Source organism: Psittacula echo (assembly GCF_963264785.1).
Source record: "Psittacula echo genome assembly, chromosome: 3".
NCBI classification, from domain to species: domain Eukaryota; kingdom Metazoa; phylum Chordata; class Aves; order Psittaciformes; family Psittacidae; genus Psittacula; species Psittacula echo.
The window spans coordinates 2,406,674-2,423,558 of NC_137736.1; the positions used below are offsets into that span (position 1 = coordinate 2,406,674).

Genomic DNA, 16,885 nt, shown 5'->3' on the forward strand with positions numbered 1-16,885 from the left:
TTCCTTTATTTAATTATTAGGAAAGCATCCCACAGAGGTCAAGGAAGTGATGTAAAGTCTTGATGTAGAACCCTTGCTCTTAAGAAGTGTGGAAGAATTAGACATCTGCATGCTTGGTGCATAAGGTCATTTAATTATGAAAGAGCTAGTGGTCTGAAGAAGAGACACACCAGAAATGGTTAGCATCTATTTAGTATGTTCCTGAGAAGAAAGCTTTTAGGACATAGCCTGCATCACTGGTCTCCAATAGACACAGGCACTGCTTGGAAGCAGCTTTTATGCATTAGGCAGGTGCACTCATAGAGCCAGAGGCATGAATACCTGTACGATACTACGCCACAAATAAACATGCAAAAAATCACTGAGTTCAAGAAGCCATACAGCAACGGTAGCATTGCCTCTTTGGCACGATGAGTTAGTGCAATGCTCCGAGCTTACATGGTCTGCCTGCTGCCAAGACCAACGGTAACCTCAATTTCTACCTGACTGTGAATTGTGCACTGAAGATGTACCCTCCCTGTCATACCTCTGCTGACCATAACCATGTCCAGGAGTAGGGAGCTGAACTACTCCATTATCTCCAACCTAAAGAAATCAAGGGAATGACAAGGTTTGGCTTGTAACTGAATACCTCTTGATAATTCCTTTTTAACTGTTTCCAATTGTCAAGTTGTCGTTTGGTTTTGGTTTTGTTTATTTAATGGAAATCCTAAGTAGGAGAAGGACGTCAGTAACAGGCTTCATCTGGAAGCAGCAAGTCTAACAAGGAGGTGAAACGCAATTCAGAACTATAATTACCACCTTAAGTCGCACTGCTATCCTAAGAAGTTAATATTCCAGACCTTACCTGCTAGAGTTTTTAAACTGGGCATACATGAAACACAGAGGAGAAAGTCTATGCACCTTTTAAGAGTGTTTTATCATGTTATTTTATGAGAGAATACCTCCAAGCAAGGATGACCCCAACACAACTCAAGGAGCATTAGGCTGCTGTAACTGGAACTATAGATTAATCTGAGGCCTAACACTTTAGCACAACTTTATGAGCATTTGTGAGAAAACAGAAGCCTACATGAGAAAAGTGTATTTTATGCTGAAAGTAGAAAAACTTATTAAATCATTCAAGTTTTCCAGAATGAATTTCGTTAGATTTAGATCAACTAACTATAAACTAGCTCCCAAACTATATGCTTTTTAGCTCCAGCAATAGAAGTCATAACAATTTTAACCTGTAAAAGCCCCACTGTTAAGCCATGGTATGTTCTGGCCACAAAAAGTTAGATATGGAAAAGATCAGGTCATATCATATGAAATATAAATATATATATAAAAATATATATATAAAAATATATATAAATGCATATATATTATTTATATATTATATATATTAATATATAATCATTTTATTAATAATTATATATTAATTTTATTATTTATAAATATACTATAATATAAATAAATAATATTATTAATATATTAATTATTATATAATTAAATATATATTAATATAATTATAAATCATTATATAATATATATTATATACATATATTATAATATATAATATTTATATATAAAAATATTTATATATATAAAATAAAATATTTATATATATAATATATAATATATAATAATAAATTATATAAATATATATTAAATATATAATTATATAATTATTATATTAATATAAATATAAATAATATAAATAAATTATTATATATTAATTATAATAATAATATATAATTATATTATTAATATATTATTTATATAAATATATAAAATATATATATTTATATATAAAATATATATATTTTTATAAATATTTATATTTTATATATTATATTATTATTAATATTATTATTATTATATTATTATATATTTATATTTTTATATATATTTATATTTTTATATATATATAAATATATAAATATAAATATCATATAAAAGTCAGCTGGGGGAAGCAGGGAAGAAGGATCAAGATTGCTAGCTGCCTAGCTAAACAGCACTTCTGTATCAAGTGTACTAATAAGAGAAAGGAAGTGATTTCTATCAAGAAGTTTTATATACTTCACCACCCACTGGGACAACGGCCCCTTTATTAGAAAGCAACAAGCAGACAAGAATACAACAGCAAAGGAAATAAAATCTTGACCTACAAACTGAGATGCTGCCATAGGATGCTGAATGCAAGCAAAAACTCAAATGACCGAATTATGTCTGAATTTGTGCATTATGCATGCAACCATTTGCATCTCTTAACTTCTGTGGCTTGGAGATGAAAGATTATCGTCTGTTTAATATTGCATTGTGCCTAAATGTTCTACGTAATGTCATGGAAGGACAATAACCCCTTATTTGTACAATCATAGCTGATATTTCAGAGCTTCCAGTCAGCCATCCATTGACGACTCTTCACACATCTGTACTTAACTAAAACCTTTTTCTGGATCAAAGCCTACAATTCTGCTAAAAACCCTGGGGATGAAAAAAAGCTGTAGAAAATGGTATAGGACAAACAGTGAGTGTACAGAATAAGGAGATCTTTTTGTTTTGCCTCATTAGGAACATACGATGTTCCTTTCTCCTGCCCTGAGAGGCTGGTCTGGTGCCACTTTATTCTTAGCTTAACCACATAAAAAGTGTCATATCCATATACTTGAAAAGTGTTGATGCTTGTTATTTCTAGAAGTATATTTTAAAAGATAGTGGACAAGGGGTAATGATTTGAAACTGAAAGAGAGCAGATTTACACTAGATATTAAGAAGAAGTTCTTTACTATGAGGGTGCTGAGGCGCTGGCACAGGGTGCCCAGAGAAGCTGTGGCTGCCCCATCCCTGGCAGTGCTCAAGGCCAGGTTGGACAGGGCATTGAGCAACCTGGTCTAGTGGAAGGTGTCCCTGCCTGTGGCAGGGGGGCTGGAACCGTATGAGTTTTAAGGTCCCTTCCAACCCAAACCAGTTTATGATCAGTCTTGGTAATAAAGGACAAAAATACATAATTAAACTTATGAAAACAGAGTGCTGTCACCAATGTTAGGATAGAAATAAAGGCTGTATGGTAACCGAAATGCAATCTATACTGAATAGAGATTAAAATACAACGATTCTGTAAAGCTCTGTAAAAAGTTGTCATGGGCTCAGAATTTAAATCTTACAACTTAAATTGTTCCTTTCCATTTTCTATTCCGAACAAAAATCTCTGCTGGTCTCAAGTATTCCAGATTTAGTTCTGTTTGGCTGATATCCTTCCCTAGCAAGGCTGATCCTAACAATACCTGACAAACCTTTACAAAAGTTCATAGGCTAGTGGGCAACATAGATTTCTGTGCCTTCTTGCACTCTGGCTTAATTCCCAGATTCCCAATTGCTGTATTATTTAATACTCATTTCTCTACATAATTTTTCTTTGGCCTTTTTTTAAACTAAGTTTTTGTTTTGCTTTGTTTTGCCTCATTTTTCTTTTAGCCTGGGAGCTGATCTACACTTTGGGATGCCCTTGCCCTGAGCATTACAAAACAGAGACATGGGAGGAGACAGCAGGAGGAAATGCTTTCTCTTGTATTGACTATACAGCCATACCTTGCTGTCCCCCAAGGACAGCCGAATGGTGTGACGGTTAGCAATGTGACGGGTGACTGATCAATTTTCATGCGAGACTGAATTTCTGGTCATTTCCCCATTTTCCCATTGTTTAACCTTGACCGATCTTGGTTTATCTGAGGAAAAGGAGGATGAAGACAATGACAAGGTCAAGTTCAGAAAGATGCAGCAAGAAAGTTCCTGGTGAAAAAGGTTGTTCAGCCACACACCTTTCAGGGTGGTGATCCTGACAGCCATGCTGAAAACACAGCATGTTCTCCAGCTGCACAGTCCTGATGCAGCTCCTCCTGTTCCTCTGTCCTTCACACTAATACCAACTGTCCCTCTATGTTTAAAACAGGAGACTTAAGCACCTCCCCCTGACCCAAGCATCTGCCTTCAATTTCTCGTAAGAAAAGTTGCTTTGCTATCTGGCAACTTGATCACTTCATAGAATCATAGAATCACAGAATAGTTAGTTCAAATAGGAGAGTGATAGCCTGCATAGCAGGGGAACACAACAGAAAGAGAACAGATACCACCACAATCACCAGACAGAGAAGTAACAATTAGCCTAGTTCTATATCAAGAATCAACTGATAAGTGCAATACAAATTCCTTACTGTTGGTCAGTGCTGTAGCCCTGCCTTTTGTTTTTCAGCTTGCAGGAGCTGAATTCCTTCTTCCTCTCTCAGGTCAGGGACGGAGTTATTTAGCAATAATACTTCTGTACTGATTAGCATCTATACAAGCAGGTGAGGTACTGAGTACCTCATGAAAAATGGCAACCTCCCTCCAGCCCGACTTAAGCCAGAAAGCAATCAGTATCTTACAGGATCAAGTCATTTTTGAGAAGGACTCTCATGCTCTTAACAGACTATGCTACAGCTCTCCCCACAAGGGCACCATTAAATTTAACATCATATACCTCAAAATGTGGCATAGGAGTAAGAAAGCTTCAACACTCACTCACTAGTGCCCATGAACTTCTGAAGATTAAACAGGAGGACATTTTCATTGTTTAGCCTGAACTGGTTCAACAGGTAAAGAACATACAACAAATTGGATGTGTTGCCTTTTCACCAGAGAGCACTTCTGAGCCCTAGAGCTGCTGTGTGATCCTGATGTCTAAGGAGACTCATGCGGGCATCTTGGTTACAGGCAAGTGCTGGCTGGAGCAATGAGACTGAGTGAAAAGGAAGTGAGGGGAAGGGAGGTGAAAGACATAGACAAGCCTCTTGGGTATGTACAGTGTGACAAAAAACCCCTGAGTTTTCTCCTTCAGCCATCATGCTCTGCTCTTAAATAAGCAATCATTGCATCAAACACCAGAGAAAGACAGGGCACCAGGAACATAATTGAGCAGGCTGCAAACTTTACATCATATGACTAGGTTAAGAACTGTCCATCCATAACATACCCAGTGCTCATCATCCTTCCTCTTTGATCTTTTCCACCTAGACAATGACAGCTTTCTTGCATCTTTTCACAGGATGTGCAGTCCTTGCTCACAGGGTCCCAGTTGGGCATTGGGAACTTGGGAGCTGCTCACATCTACTGATCTCTCTCCCCTCTCTCCTATTTTTGCCCCCTGAAAACACACACATTTCCTCTGCTACTTGCTTCCAAGTAGCAATTCTTGGGGAAGTGTACTCATGGTGACTGAGAGACATGAGAAAGAGACCACTTCACTGACGTAAAGATGGGGCTGTAGGAGACAGACGTTTTCAACAGATTTTGTGCATTCTGGTAAAAAAATTTAGAGAAGAATGTTAAATTCCAGTTAAAATAAAAATGATTTTAAAGTAATACCTGCTTGCAGGATCCCTTTAGTTTAATAACCAAAATACCTGTAAAAGACAGCAAAAGTACCTGGGGAAAACGTGATCTGATTTACAGTTCAGTTTCACAGCATCCCTCACCAATAGTAGGGGACTGAAGCAGTATAGAATAGCTGGTATTACACCTGACAACAAAAGGAGGGTGAGTTTTATGAGGCACAAAAAGGCTAAAACTTGTAATCCACAGCATAGTCTGACAGCACTTAATAAACCCACAGACAAAGCGTGTGCTGAGATAATGGAAATGCTACAGAAATCACCTGGTTTAGAAGCCAATGGCATTGGAGAATTTCTACTTTCACAAATAAAAATAGAAAAAATCATAACAACGTGGGGCTGAACTGAAGAAGTTAATAAAGCAAAGCCATTTCATAGAACACTGAAACAGTGGGTACAGAGACCAGCTTGCGTATAGGAAGCCCAGTGAAGCAATTCCAAATGTGTTCCCTGTAGCAAACTGAATGATGATGAAAGATGAAGATAAATTACAGTATCTATCGAGGTCTACATTAGAGATGCCAAGAAGCTTTCTGGAGTTTGTACAATATTCTGGGAATTAAGAAGATAGAAACAGGACTATTTGCTTGCACTGAAAATGACAGTCCTGTAATAAAGAAGGTTGCTGGTTTAAGGACAGACTGGTGCTAAACTGCACAGGCACACAGAAATCACACACTGCAGGTAAAGCAAAACTGACTCTGTAGGGAAACGAGAAAAAAAGAATCAGATTCATTAGTCCTGCTCTGAAACGGGTGTAAAATCTGTTTGGTTTTGAAGGGGATGATGTAATTTAGATTTCTTTACAAGTGAAAAAGGTAATCTTTGGACAGAGTTTGACAATAGAAGTTGCTTCTTTTTTCCGTGGACAAACCCCAAGCTAAAACCCTACCGAACTTCACAGAAGAATGATCAGGAACTACCTTGATAAGAAAAATGGCACTAAAGTAAAATAATAAAGATGACATTCTCTCTTGTGTACTGAGAAAGCCGCAGTAACTCAGCTGTAGGCAGCAGATACTAAATCCCTGTGTTGTGAAACAAGGAGATCACGCATCTTTCCACTCCGATAGATTCAGCTGATTGCTACCCATTTGAAGTGCAAGACAAGAGAAGACAACTGCTAGGGCTTGAAGTGGCAAATGCCAAGATTAAAATGCATTTGAATAGAAAGCTTATCTGCAGATGTTTATCTAAATTCCTGTCATCTTTGCCAATTAACCTTCTGTCATTTCCTCTTGATTTTTGAATCCTCTCTGGCTCACTCCAGCTCACTCCCTTTTTCCTTCCTCAGCAGTTTCTACTGGCTGTTTGCTCTGAAAAAATACCCCTTCTCACCCTTCTATGACTCAGCTCGTGCTTCTGGACTTTGTCCTGTTTCTCTCTTTCTCCATCCCCTTTCACTGCATGGCTCTCCTATCAGATGCTGGACCTGACAGGCGCCAAGTGCGTACAGAGATCTGCTACTGCTCATTTCAGTTGCAGAGGGGAGATGCAACCAGAGAAAGCACCATTGCAGGCATTTCCATGTCCCTGCGTAGCCAGCTGACTTCAGAGCATAGTTTCCTTGCCCCTATCCTGCCGTCTCCCTCTATTAATTCCATTGTCAGTCGCTCACAGGCACATGGCTACTCCTCAGCTCTGGCCAGCTTCAGAGTCCATTTATGTCTATTAAAGTAGATGCAATCTACCCCCAGCTCAAGCAAACAGTGTGGGATCTTTTTGGAAGGACTACGTAGGTGGCTCCAATGAAAGAGAACCTTCTGGACAAGATACAAAGTTGTATAAAGAGGAGGTTAAGCTTCCTAATTCTGCTTTCCTCTTTCTCTGCATGTTACAAGGAGAAGGACCAAGCCAGCCATTCCTTCTCCTGCATTTTTATCAGCATGTAATTTGTCTCTAAGGACTGTTTTCCTCTCCTTCATAAACCAGAGAGATTTTGCCCTGATGAGGCAAGTCTCTAGTAGGAGTCGAAGTCTAATTTCTCCACCTTAGAGAAAAGAACTTACCAAATTCTCGCTAACTCAAGCACAGTAATAAGGAAAACAGAGGTCATTGCTGCCCTCTATGGCATTTTAACCACAACATACACATTAAAGCATGTGGGAATATACACACAATTCCTTAATTATTCTCTCATTGAAAGAACTGATCAAGCACTGGCGCAAGTTCGTTAGGTCACGGTCACATTCCTTGTGTGCCTGCTGCTATATTCCCACAAACACTGGACTGCTTGGATTTACCTATGGGCTTAAAACTGAACAGAAGGCAACGACCATTTAAAAACACATCCATAGAAGCCTGTTATGTCTGCGTTTTTCTGTACTAGTGCTTCATTATTCCTGACATGGCGATTATGAGCATAGCACAAAGATACATGTCCTGGTGATGAGAAAAGCAACTGTGCTTATCTTAGTTGTGCACAGTCTAGCCTAGGCTTTTTTTTGGTCATTAACCCTTTACAGATGTGATTTTGTAGGTATCGTTAGCTACACATGCTACGGCGCACTGGTATCTATAAATAACCAGCAGACCATGCATAATGAAATAACAAGTCTTATGCTTCCCACAGCACCATTTGTAGTGCATTTGTTTTCATTTTGATGATTATGGGAAGTGCTCTGAGATAACGACTTTACATTTGCTATTTGGAGTTAAAAGACTTAACACAATAAGGGCCCACTCCTGAAGCCACTATTTTCATCCAGGTTTCTAGGTGCGGAAGGAATGCATCCTCCTTTGTTAGAAGAATCATAGAATAGTTAGGGTTGGAAAGGACCTTAAGATCATCCAGTTCCAACCCCCCCTGCCGTGGGCCTTGCACTAGACTATGTCACCCAAAGCTCTGTCCAACCTGGCGTTGAACACTGCCAAGGGTGGAGCATCTACCACTTCTTTGGGCAACCCATTCCAGTGCCTCACCAACTTCACAGTAAAGAATTTCTTCCTCATATCCAATCTAAACTTCCCCTGTTTCAGTTCGAACCCATCACCTCTTGTCCTATCACTACAGTCCCTGACGAGGAGTCCCTCTCTGGCATCCCTGTAGGCCCTCTTCAGATATTGGAAGGAAAAGTAAGGAACACTCTATTTTTGTAGCTATTGCAGATTCCTGAACTTGGGGCTGTTCAAGAGCTTGGGCTGCACCTTGCCTTTTGAGCATCAGGAAACTGGAAGCAGGAGTAACAACCTTTGATTAAGGACAGAGGGGCAGTGTAATGACTGTTAGCTATTAGTTTCAAGTGGTCTTATTAGAAATGAAGGGAAAGAGTCTTCTCATCCAGGGAAAATCTGAGAGGCCAATGAAATGTTCCTAATTTAACCTAATTAACCTAATTTAGAATTTTTAATTTAAAATAAATTCTTAATTTAGAATTTTTTTAATTTTTAGAATTAGTAACCCTAATTTAGAATTCCAATAATTTAGAATTAGTTTAGAACTTAGATTTCTATAATTCTCGGTTTAGAAGTCCTCAAAATATTTACATTAAGGGCAACATCTCTGATTTAGCCCCCACCCCCCCAGTGACAATTTTGATGCCACAGGCTGTTTTCATGAAGGATTGCAGCTTAGACAAATTGGATTTTGCAGTTAATAATATTACATAGAGATCCTTAAACATCTCTAAATCTCAGCCTCCTATTTTTATCTACCTACACAACACAGCTATCTAGAAGATCTTTGGATATTAAAGCAATGTTTTCCTTCTCCCTGCCCCTCCATCTCACCCAACAATAAAATTCACTGAGATAAGCATTCTGGAAAAGGGAAAAGTGAGCCAATAGAGAGACACATTAGTAAACATTTAATGTAAAGGAGAGGCTGTCTTCTCTAATTAGGTACCATGTTTTTGACTGGAGATGTTTTGGAGATGTTCTTCTTGGTGCCTGAAGTCTTTTCCCATACCATGCAGACACTGAGCAACTTGCATCTCCTAGTGGCTCCAGTTAGGAAGGCAAGGGTCTGTTGCAATTGCTAAAGAGCGCGGCAGTATTTCTGTCTTGTAATCCCTGTCCAAGTGCTTTTCTGTGCCAGTGGAGAGGCGGAGAAACACCCCAGGGGGCCAGAAGCCATTGCCAGACTCTCCTCCCTCTTACTGCATCTGAGCAAATGACCGCATTTATTCCCACGTGTTGTTTCTGTCTGAGTATCAGCTCTGTTTCTGATGGAGAATGAATCTCCCGCTAAGATTTTAACTAGGTTTTCAACAGTTTTTCTCCACAGCTTGCATTTCAGTTCCATGAGGGCTTCAATTAGCTCACAAAGAAGGGATGAGGCACTATTTCCTCCTTCCACTCTTTGAATATTTATTTCCATCTTGTCATCCTTGTGCTTTAGTTTTGTTATTTTTATGTTTTCTTTGTTTTACATTTCGCTTATTTCAGGCCTCTCCTGGAAATCTGGTATCTACTTATTTTATTCCTGCCTTTTCCTGGTTTTTTTGACTTTACTTTTTCTACTGTGTTTCTTGCTTCTTTCCGTTTATCTTTTAGAAGAAGTAACATGGTCTGATTTCTGATCTATGCACTAATTCAAATCTACCTTCCTTCCACCGCTCAGCTTTAGAAGTTGGGTTTTTTTTCAAGGGGTGGGTAGTAAACCAGCTATGTCACTCTTTCACAAACTTTCCAAATAAGAATAAAAATGGTGACAATAAAACAAACACTAAACCAAAAGATTCACTGTAACTGTCCAAAACAGCAGAAATAAGAAATGAGGGGGGAAAAAATATCCCAGTTATCTACTGCTTATTTAATATCATTATGCCAAAGTCCTCTACTGTTCATGCTAATTCATACATTTCATGACGAAAAACAGTCCAAGAAAATGTCTTACCTGATTCATATCAAAGACGTGAAACACCCGCTCAATATACATGTTTGCTTGAGGGTTCATATCGTGTAAACCCAGTAATTTCTTGAACTCATGGAGAGTAATTTGCCCAGAGGGGCATTGCTTCATAAATTTCTGGTACCACTGACTGTTCTCCATTGCAGCAAAATCATCAGCTGATTCCCCAGCACCCATAGCACCGTCTGCCCTTCGTCTCTGTCCACGCTGCACTGTTTGCTGTTGAGTGGAGCTCTTGTGTTCCCTGGCTCACCTCCAACCAGAAATCAACCACAAACCAGGAGCTGGAAAACTACCACAAACCCCATAAAGATCCCTGCAGATCTGGATTAGGTAAAAATAGAAGCTGCATGGGATCATCCTTCATGATCTGTTTGAATGCTGGCAGGCCTGTCAATGTGGAGGGCCTTCTCTCTGGCTGGAGTTACCTTGACATGTGCTCAGCCTGCAGAATTCTGCTGGGGCTTTCTTGAAGACAAAACATGACATTTGTGCTCATGTTGTCTAAGATCTTGTGGCAGGTTTGCAGCTTTGGTACTTTTGCTAACTTACAATGCTTTGCACCTAAAAATGCCGAGGCTGAGATGACTTTGAATGCTTGCTAAACTGTAAAATGGTTTTGCTGTGCTTTGTTTGGAGACCTTTGCGTTCAGCCCCTTGGAAACAGGGAGGATCATAAATCCTGCAAAATACTGATGATGTGTATGGTGACTCTGGTGTGTGCCAGTAAGTGTTCACCCAGCTGAAGGAAGATAATATATAAATGGACCATACAGCATCATAACATTAGCATTGAAAAAGAGATGTTCTGGTAATCTCTCACAGGAAACATCAGGATATATAAATACAAAACCTGGTGAAATTCACACACCAGAAACTGAAGAAAGAATATCAATCAGAGCTAGTGAAATTAAGGAAGTGAACTTTTTAAGACAAGACAGACTCTTCATGACTCCCAATTCAAAGGAAATACTTTGAGTTTGACTTAACATCCCACGTAAATCAACCGCGTGCTAAATACTTTTCAAATCGTCTTAAGGTAAAAAGAACTAGGAACATGTCCTTATGTATATGATTCTGAAACATAGCAAGAGCGTGGGGAGCCAGTAAAAGTAATCATATTGCGTCATTTCATAATCTACTTAACAGACACGTTCTGTTCACACAGTCTCAGTGATGGGTTTTCAGATAATAAAGTGATAGGAAATTGAATACTTAAAGCACGGCACATTCAGTGTCATAGAAACTGGAAACTGATAGAGGCACCTTCAGCAGTTTCAGGTCCATGGAGAAGCTTGCATCACATCAAAGTCTGTTGTTTGCTTGGAATCTCACTTCCTAAATGCCAAATACATGCAGCAAGAGATTAGATCCCAAATCCTTTTCCAGTAATGTCAAAGATCTGGCAGTGATTTTTACCATCATGGCAGCAGGCAAAGTTGGATTCTCTAACAGAAGGAAAATAACATATAGATGTCAGAAAAAAACCCCATAATCCTAACCTGAGATTTTCAACTTTGAAATATAATTACACTGCAGTGGGCAAGACTGAACCATAATGACTTGATGCATCCCTGAATGTTATGCCCCTTCAGAACTTTGGCTTACGTGTAGTTTCTTTCACAAACCCATAATACACCTGCTTATTCTATTAAGAAAGAGTTAAATAGTTTCTGCCAACCAAATTAGGTAGGTTGTTATTCCACTGAAGTATAAGGGAGGGCAGAAAGACTTGATTCATCTAACTTGCAAAGAGCTGAATCATCTTGCAAAAGATCCTTTAGGTCTGCTAGGCAAAGAAAGGAGTCCGAGCTGGATTTCTGTGTTAGGATCAGGATCCAGAAGACAAATGCTTTTTGATTGTACTACACATAAGTCATGCTCCTGTTAGAGAGGTGTCAAGATACTCAGAATGATCAAGAACATCATGAAGATACTATTACCAAGAAAGCCAGTACCAAGACATACAAGTCCCAGATGTGTTACTTTTGACAAGCTGGTATGCCAAAAGCTCATTCTTCTTCTTATATAAATCTGTTTCCTAATCCAGCCTGAAGCCCTAGAGACTGACTTCACAGGAAACATACATTACAGCAGATAACCATACACATCATCTCAACCTAAACAGACATGGTGTGATTCTCACTGGGGAAGCTTATGAGGTCCTGACACATGGCTTGAGAGGTCGAGGTCCTTGGTTGCTACAGGCTTTTCAGTGGGGCTCTCAAGACAGGGTAAGAGGAAAATAAAACTGAGCTCAGCCTATCTAGATGCTATATGTTGAATCATCTCAATCTTGTAGTTAGTTATACTGTTGTCATTCCATTAAAAATTATACTGTTGCTATTTAATCAAAAATAGATTTTGGGGGGGGGGTGTTATTATTAAAAAGGAAAAGGTAAAATAGTCAGGTAAAACATTCTGGTTCACTTGATCTATTTCTCTAAGTGTTTAAGCCTTTCCAGCCACTAAATTATACAAGTAGATTGGACAAGGACAAAACTTGCCAGGCTTTTATCTGGGAGTAAATGCCACATTCTTCATATTATTTCCAGCTGCAAAAGGACACAGACTATACAATCTCATGTATATAACTATTCCAAATGTGCCATTCCAGTTCTGCCTTCTAAATATCTCTTCCTGTGCTATTGCTGCAACAGCTCAATTGAGAAAGCATGCAATAAAATCTATGCCTCAGATTACAGTAGCTAACGAAGGACTGTTGCAACATCTTGCAGAATTGGAAATTAATATCAAATCTTTGGTGGGAGCTCATTATTAAATAAGGAGGTTATAAGCCTAGCATAAGCAGTTTTATAGTGGATTTTATGAAGCCCAAAAGGCCAAATTGTTGTTTAATTTCATTAAAATGAGGGTGTGGGGAGGTGTGTTGGGGGTAGAGTTCCAAACGGATAAGACATCTTTTTCTGTCTAACATGGAACATTAATTAAACAAGCTCTTTTGGGAATAGCAGAATAAAAGCCTACATTTATATAGACTCTGTCTTTTGTTCCCTAAGTCACTGCAGCCTGGCACCCCAGCTCCACCCTGTATCCTCACCAGGAGAAAAGGAAACAAGTGCCTGATTGTTTTGCCAGCTTGTTGGTGCCTTAATGGATAAAAGCTGAATTCTGTATGAGTAGGTCATTCATTTTGGGTGCGTCCCTGCTACCCAGCTGCCAATTTTGTATGAAAACTGTAGGAAGTAATCAGCTGGAATGCCTGCTCTTTCAAATTTCATTGAAATATGCCAATTGATTAAAAAGTTATGGGGAAACAGGAGAAAGGGATCAGAGATGGATGCACGGGACTACGTAACAGTCAAACTCCGATGCATCTATAACCTGGCAAGCTTTAGGCATACATCTTAATATTCATCAGGTAACTTGAGCAAGTTACTCCCTGGGTGCTAAGCTATTTGTACTGGAAGGGAGGACCTGCAATTGGTAACCTGTAAAAAACCAACCAACAAAAAGTCATCCCGCTCTCCCTGCTCTTCCTCCGCCACCCAAAAAACCAAACCCAAAGCTAACCCAAAACCCCCCAAACAACACTGAACCCCCCTCCAAAAGCTCCCCACCTTTTTGGCTTGGAGTTATTTCCCTGTTTAGACAGGTTCCAGGTTTACCTAAAGCTTGTCTTCATACAGAATGACTAGCTACATTTGCTAACTCTTTTTTTCCCTTACAGAAAGATACTCTAAATAACTTAGCCATAGAAAAGCTCTTTTCACAACTGTAACGTTGGATTGTAATGACTGAATTGTATAAAAAGCAAATGTCAGCATCTATATGCACATTCTCAATGCTCTAAGTAATATAGACAAGTGAAGTAAACTGTTAAGAATTTTGATTCCATGTAGTATTACAAAGACTGCAAATAGTAGAGAAAGCTGAATGGGGTAAGATGGCAAAGAGCAGCTGTGCCTTGTTTGTGCCTAATTTATTCTGCACTCTTTGCCTGTACTGGATAAACCATTTACTGCGTACAATAGATATTTTCAAATACATTGACCAGTATCAGTGGCAAGTTCTCCTCGGCATTTCTGTTGGCACAAAGCTATCTGAAGGATACTTTTATCTTCTCTTTCCACACCCTCAGGTATCGCATGGCAAGCACTTAGTTTCCTTATACCTGTGGTTGCTGGTGTGCTGTCAACTTGACAGAAGCCTGATTTTCCAAAAGCATTTATTTCACATTCCAGTTTTCTGAAAAATAACTGAAATCGGCTGCAGGTTCAACACTTGTCAGTATTTGTCTAAAATAAATCTTGGATCTATTTCCAAATGTTTTCCAAGAGCACATTAAAGCTAACCTGAAAAAGCTCTCATATAGGCTCAGACCCTGTCCATGCGTGTCACGCAAGCAAGTTGGCGTCGATAAAGCTTTGCTGGGGAACACAATACATCAATTTATTAATTGGAAAGGACACATTAAGTTGACAATTTCTGCTGGTCAGTTTCCATGTGTACGGACTAGAAATTTGCTCATCATCTGTAATTAGCACATTTATTGAGTTAGGTGATACTACTTAATCGAATTCCAGTATATTTAACCATCTGCTAATTGGCAGGGGGAGGAAAACAGCATGCAAAGAGCCTGATGTTATAAGAACAGGACTTGAAGTTTATGTAAAAAAAGAATTATATAATATAAAAGATATAAATATATAAAGATATATAAAGATATAAATATATAAAGAATTAAATAATACCAAAAAGCCAAGATGAACTGGGGGTGGGAGTGTGCGTGTGCAAATAGAGATAACAAGAGAACCATGTAAGAAAGGTACTGACTCTGGGAATTCTTAGTCTTTTGGGCACCATACAATTTCTGGAACAAATATAATTCATTTTATAACAGAGAACAGAAAGGCCATTTCTGGAAACTGAAACTGTCTGGAGTAGTCCTGGCTACAATTATGACCACTTTTAACCTGCCACGAAAGTCGTTCATGTAATGTAATAACACCTTTTTCATTTCATCTGTGAATTTATTGAGATCAGGGTTGTAGGTAGAGAACACTAATGCTGTTTTCTTTTTTTCTCTTTTCCTTAGTAAGTTTTTATACCATGAGGGGACCACCTATTCTATTATCTGGAAGCAGACTTTGATTTTGAAGTATTGACAATTCAGCCTAAACCTGATATCAGTCAAGGACAAATACTTCCATAGGAATTACAGATGACTCTCAGAAAGTCTCATTTTGGCTTAAGGGAAAAATAACAAGGCACAGTCTTCTGGATAAGTCTCATGGCTAGAAGAGACCTCTATGAACACTGAGTTTGAAGACCATAAGACAGCAACACCACTAAGAGCTGCTCTTGGGATGACCTAGCAAGTTAAGCAACAAAATCAGGATGATGGATCAAAACCAGACAGATAAGTCTTTGGAAAAGGGGGATTGAGTGATACCAAACTAAGCCACAGAAGGTGCTCAGAATGAATTGAGACACAAAAGGCAACAGAAGGAATCACACTGTGTCTGTGTTGCATGATGTTAAAGCATTAATACCTATGGATACAGCCCAGCGCTGCTTTAAAGCAAAGTTATATAACTAAAACTTGCAATTATTAACACACATTGAAAACTACAATAAAAACCAGGCTTCAAAGATGAGGAACCAATCAAAATGTATTGGAGTGACTGCATGCAATCTTCAAAATGGCAAAATGTACTGGGAACAAAGCATTCAAAAGTGTTTGTCTGCCACTTGCGCTTATTTGCCTCCAGTTTTCTGTTGAATCACCTCTGAATCACTTCCCTTACCTCAAAACAGTCAGCATTGCCAGCCCTCTGAGACATGCCGCTGAATGCATCAGATGATACAGCCATAAGAAAGCCAGGAAGTTAAGAAGGAATTCTTACCTTATTCATGTCAAATGTGTGAAATACTTGTTCAACATAGCTGTTAGCTTCCGGAGTAAGTCCATGTAGATCCAGGACGTGTTTAAATTCATGCAGACAAAGCTGTCCAGATGGGCATTCCTTCATAAATTTTGTGTACCAGTGGTGAATTTCCATAGCATTAATGTCATCCGCTGATCCAGCAGCACCCATAGCATCAAACATACCAGGTAACCTTTTTCAGTATTTATTCATCCAAATATTGATTCTTGCTTCTCAACAACCACTTAAACACCAACTCTGCTTTTGAGAGCTACTTTAAACCTCTTACAGATCACTACTAATATAGACTAAGTAAATATAGCACCCTAGCAAGATTACTGGTGCCCAGTTTTAGTGCACCATGGTTTTATCAGCTGATTACAGTCTTTGTGCACAGTCAGTCTGCAAAGCCTCAGCAGGGCATGAGGACCGATTAATGCTGATTCTCATCTTGCATTGGCATCTGTGGTGCTAAAGCTGTGTAAACTGGATGAATATTGAATAAGCGACATGCAGGGACTCTGAGAGTAGTTTCCAAACCTTTGCTTTAATAATTCACAAGGTTTCAACGAAACCTTCAGCCCCATTTTAATATTTGGATGCCTTTTGTGCAGCTGCCTTGTAGCAACTGAATTTCCATTTTTATTACTTCTGTATGTACCATATCTATATAGTCCAAATCTTACCCTACAGGCCAAAAGTGCAACATGATTTGACTTGGATAACCT

General features: G+C 38.8%; 1 protein-coding gene across 1 annotated transcript in view; it reads right to left on the reverse strand.

The window, feature by feature from the left end:
• Positions 1-16,340, reverse strand: part of GUCA1C (guanylate cyclase activator 1C) — a gene marked incomplete at both ends in the record, with an annotated part of 33,056 nt that extends 16,716 nt beyond the window's left edge. Inside the window, one exon of the mRNA XM_080613124.1 lies at positions 16,137-16,340. Within this exon, the coding sequence (XP_080469250.1) occupies positions 16,137-16,340 (204 nt within the window). The remainder of the gene's footprint in view (positions 1-16,136) is intronic.
• Between the last annotated feature and the right edge of the window lie 545 nt (positions 16,341-16,885).